General features: G+C 42.9%; 1 protein-coding gene across 1 annotated transcript; it reads right to left on the minus strand.

The window, feature by feature from the left end:
- Positions 1-1,017: 1,017 nt before the first annotated feature.
- LOC135508740 (leucine-rich repeat-containing protein 10-like) lies at positions 1,018-2,180 on the minus strand. The gene has a single exon (XM_064928969.1). It carries the CDS (start codon positions 2,178-2,180, stop codon positions 1,314-1,316), a length of 867 nt encoding a protein of 288 aa, XP_064785041.1. The 3' UTR covers positions 1,018-1,313.
- Between the last annotated feature and the right edge of the window lie 3,061 nt (positions 2,181-5,241).

Raw genomic sequence — 5,241 nt, forward strand, 5'->3', positions numbered from 1 at the left:
AATGTAGATTTATTGCGCCCATTGTTCCAGTTTAAATGGTTTAGGTAGTCTCTTTTATCAATGTTCCTAACCCTGATAATCATTATTAACGCAGGATGCGGGCGAATAATTTTTTTAAATTGTTGGCTGTCCTAACTTTGGATTCCAATAGAAATTACACATAATTTAGTAAACCAGCATAATATGACTTGCAGGCCTGATGTGGCCTGTAAACGAGGAGGTTCCTAACACCTCTGTGTTAGGGTAAAACTTGGCCGTCAAAGTAAGGTCTTTATGATGTATGTAATGTATTGTCATAAACAGTTTCATTTTAATGATAACATTTGCCTACAGTAGGAACCCACTTGAAGTCCACAGGACTGAAAAGGAATTAATTTAACAACAATGTCTCTGTCACTAACTAATACAGTCATGGGCGTTAAGGATACAATTCACTCGAAAAGGCAAGGCACACTGGGAAATTATATTTGAGGTGTGGTTTATTGGGACGTGGCTTTCAATTAGGTATTTTGGGCCACCTGTGAGTGGAAGCGTTGTACTAGTTTAAGTGGTCTATAGTTATGTTAATAAACATTTGAGCATGTCTGCTTCCAGTTCTGAATAAACTCTTACATAAGAGCATGTTACAATAAAGACTTGAAACATTATTGTAATGTCCTTAACCCAACTGTGTGACCTTGTCAAGAGATACTGACCTCTTGGTGCAATGGGTAAAAATACAATATAAGGTGTTATTGCACAACACTGAAAGTTTTAATTCCTTAACACTGACAAAGTGTAATAGTGTCAGCACTAAGCACAGTGTTCATTTAACACTCAAAAGGGTGGACCTGTGTAGCCATGGCCAGTGTTAAATTTACAGTCAGTATTGATTTAACACAAGAGAATTTGCTCTGTACTCAATGCTATACAAACAGTATACTGCCCCAAGCAAAAGTTCATGAATAGGGACACCTGGTAGAATTTCTTCATGTCTCCATAAATGATTTAAATTGGATAATCACCTGTTAAATTAACTAAAAAACTAGCCACAATTTCATTCTAGTCTGCAGACAGTTATGTAATAGAGAACTTCATGTGAGATTTCTCCTGGAGCTTTTCATGAGGTCCATGTTTCATCATGATGGAAAACCAATTGTAATAGCTTATTATTTGTCATCTGTGTTTAGGTCCATATTATTGGCTTTACCATATTTGGAAGCCAATACCATCAGGCCTGTCTGCTTGTGTAACATGCCGAGACAAATGGCCGCTCTCCAGTAAGTGCTCCACTTGACTGGCATCCTGTTCTCCAGCCTATCCACGGCTGAAGGTCAGATTCTTCCACGACCCTTTTCAAGTAGTGTGTCCAATTCTCCCTCTGAGGCAAGCTCTGTGGCAAGCTCCTTCACCTCAGTCAGCGTCTCACACACTTTCGACCCATCCTCACCATCCTCTTCATCATCTGAGCTGTCCGCCCAGCGTCCAACCCTCCTGACCCCCTCCCCGACCACAGGTGCGTTCACACAGGGGTTGTGGTCGTAGATTACCAGTTTTAACCCCTGCAAGTGGGAGAGACCAGGAAAACGGCAGATGTTGTTGCTGTCCACATCAATCACAGTCAGAAAGTGCATGGCAAGCAACACTGGCGGGAACTCAAACAGCTGGTTCCCGGCTAGCCAGATACTCCTCAGTTCCTTCAGCCCACTGAGCTCCATGGGCAGTTTGCTTATCTGGTTGTACCCCAGATGGAGGGTCTTGAGGTTGGAGAGGTCGCAGACCACATTAGGGAACTCAATGAAGCGGTTTGTCTCCAACCAAAGGGTATTAAGTTCTTTCAACTCACGCAGCTCCCGGGGGAGGCTCCAGAGCTTGTTGTTGCCCAGATACAGGATGTTAAGCTGGGGTAGCTGACACACCGCCGCAGGCAGCTCTTCGAAACTGTTAAAGTCTAAAGCTAGGAGCTGCAGCTTCCTCAGGTCCTGCAGGTCTGCAGGTAGGGTGTTCAGGTTGTTGCCACTCAGGTAGAGCTTGACCAGCTCATTGAACAGGCAGGCAGCCATAGGAAGCCGACGCAGCTGGAAATTGCTCAGGTCTAGTGTCCGATCAAGAGGCATCTCCTTTAGGTCGCCCACCAGGAAACGCTGGCAGCGCTCGGAGGGGATGAAGGCCACAGCGCCACGCATGACGTTCCCCATCATGAACACCCTGTCCTCAACCTGATGCTTCCCCTCACTCACCTCTGATTTAGCCGCAGAGGTGAGGGAGGAGTGAGGGGCTCATGGAAGAAAGTCCAGGAAAGTCCATTCCTTATCTTTCATAATTACTTAGCAATATAAGCTGTCAAGTCTGTTGCTATTTTATAGAACAAAACAAGAATAAAACATGAAATATCACACTATATGAGTGAATAACTTACGACTTGATTGAAACCCTGAAAGGCAATTCCAATGTCAAGCTACCGGTCCATGCATCAGCCAATTCTGTTGTGACCCCCACAAAACTGGAGATTATACTTGACGGTCTCTCAAAAAACACAGACTTCCAAATTATGTTTGCCAGCGTTCCCCCAAATAGTGGTATGCCATTGTTGTATCCCACATAGTGAAAGTGTTGCTGATATTCCCATACCCTTGCACAGACCTCTGTTGGCTCTCTCTCTGTCTGTCTATGGTTCTGAGCTTTGCCTCTCAAGCAAAAGCAAATGACGAGCTGCTCACTCCTCCCCATTTGTGCTTAATGACTTTTCCCGTCTTCATAACGGGAGAGAGCGGGGGGTGGGCTATGGTCTACAGAACAGAATGTAGTCAGTTGATAAGTGTAAGAGGTGTTAAATAAAGAAAGCATGGGAGGTCATCTACATTCCGTCCGTATACAAGCCCTCACACAGCCTGTGATTCATACCTTTAACATCGCCACACAAGTGGCCATTCGCCCTTCACTATGATGTGCAGAATTTGTGACTGTTAGCAGAGGCTGCCTGTCATGTTTCTGAGCTATGGCACAGTGTTGCAGGCAGCCATGTGAGAGAGCCAGAGAGTGTTTTGGTCAAACTGGAAAACCAGTAAATCATCGGGTGGTTTGAAATGTTTGCTGTAGCGAGTGGAAAATGAAGTAACAGCCTCCCCAAAAAAGTAAAGCAGCGTATGAGGGGGGTGTAAATGCCAGAGTGGTCTGGGCTTCGTCAACCCCAGGTTAGGGAGTCCTGTCTGCTTCGTTCACATTCACTTTGCGTGAGCTGTGAGTGTGTGAGGTCCCACTCACAGCTCACACCAGCATGGTCTAGCTGACCAGCATGGTCTAGCTGGTTATGCTGGCAGACCAGCCTTCATTGAGTTTTTCACTGGCAGACCAGCCTTTGTTGTATTTTGCAGGTGACCAGCCATTGATGTGTTTTTGCTGGTGACCAGCCTTCGTTGTGTTTTTGCTGGTGACTAGCCTTCGTTGTGTTTTTGCTGGTGACTAGCCTTCGTTGTGTTTTTGCTGGTGACTAGCCTTTGTTGTGTTTTGGACATTGGTGACCAGCATAAGCTAAAGGAAAGCCAGCATCAAGTCACCTTATACTGGTTTGCAAAGTGATGTTTAATTTCTTTTGGAATCCAAGCAGAGTGGATTCCCACAATCATCCTTCAAAATGACTGCTAGGGTTAGAAAGATAAATATTTGAGATGAGCTAAACAATCTAAACTAGATCAACCATTTCAATAACAGGTGCAATATATCCAACTAACAGATTGAATTTGATTAGAAAAATGTCAATTATTTATCTTTGTGTAGCACAAGATAAATTAATCAATCAATCTACATGCCAAAACAGTTATTGAAACAAACAATTCAAAACATCTAACTGCAAAAGAGCATGCTGGGAAATATGATAATGATGGACATGGTTTCGCAGACCAGCAAAGTGTGCATTACTTGGGAGTCAACATCACTTGGGATTTAAACTCACAACCTCTCGGTTTCCAGCAATCTGACGTTCCTGCTGCACCACAGGATCTGTGAGTACGATAATGAACCCCCTGGATTTTTTAATTAGCACAATAAAATTAGCATAATACAAACTAATTAGCATAATAAAAACATCCCGATCAATATACGTCTGATTAAGCTAGAGATATCAGTTTATTTGAATGGGCTGTGTCTCAATCTACCACATCAGCAGACATCAGCTTTCCGCAACTGCGGTTGAAGGTGGCAGAACTACAGCTGGTTATTATCAGAATAGGAGTCACCCCAAAAATCGGTCTTCCCATGAAAACGTCTGTAGCATCCAAACCGTTTGGACTACACACTGATATGACCCCACCACCAAAAGGTGAGACTCTCACAAACACGTACATGCCGGATTTGCTCTAGGATACCCAGAAGCATCACAAGACTCATATGAAGGTAGCCCGGTACCAGTTTAAAAAATGTATAGGAGTATATATGGAAGTAGAGGTTAAATATGGGGGAATATATATATATATATATATATACACACACTACCGTTCAAAAGTTTGTAGTCACTTAGAAATGTCCTTGTTTTTGAAAGAGAAGCACATTTTTTGTCCATTACAATAACATCAAATTTATCAGAAATACAGTGTAGACATTGTTAATGTTGTAAATGACTATTGTACCTGAAAACGGCTGACTTTGAATGAATATCTACATAGGGGTACAGAGGCCCATTATCAGCAACCATCACTCCTGTGTTCCAATGGCACGTTGCATTAGCTAATCCAAGTTTATCCTTTTAAAATGCTAATTGATCATTAGAAAACCCTTTTGCAATTATGTTAGCACAGCTGAAAACTGTTGTGCTAATTAAAGAAGCAATAAAACTGTCCTTCTTTAGTCCTTCTCTAGTTGAGTATCTGGAGCATCAGCATTTATGGGTTCGTTTACAGGCTCAAAATGGCCAGAAACAAATAACTTTCTTCTGAAACTCATCAGTCTACTCTTGTTCTGAGAAATGGATGCTATTCCATGCGAGAAATTGCCAAGAAACTGAAGATCTTGTACAATGCTGTGTACTACTCCCTTCTCAGAACAGGGCAAACTGTCTTTAACCAGAATAGAAAGAGGAGTGGGAGGCCCCAGTACACAACTGAGCAAGAGGACAAGAACATTAAAGTGTCAAGTATGAGAAACAGAAGCCTCACAAGTCCTCAACTGGCAGCTTCATTAAATAGTACCCACAAAACACCAGTCTCAACGTCAACAGTGAAGAGGCGACTCCGGGATGCTGGCCTTCTAGGCAAAGTTGCAAAGAAA

Source organism: Oncorhynchus masou, chromosome 22 (assembly GCF_036934945.1).
Source record: "Oncorhynchus masou masou isolate Uvic2021 chromosome 22, UVic_Omas_1.1, whole genome shotgun sequence".
Classification (NCBI taxonomy): Eukaryota; Metazoa; Chordata; class Actinopteri; order Salmoniformes; family Salmonidae; genus Oncorhynchus; species Oncorhynchus masou.

Bases quoted from the DNA above. Each gene is read 5' to 3' on its own strand.
- LOC135508740 (XM_064928969.1), bottom strand. From the start codon at position 2,180: ATGATGGGGAACGTCATGCGTGGCGCTGTGGCCTTCATCCCCTCCGAG.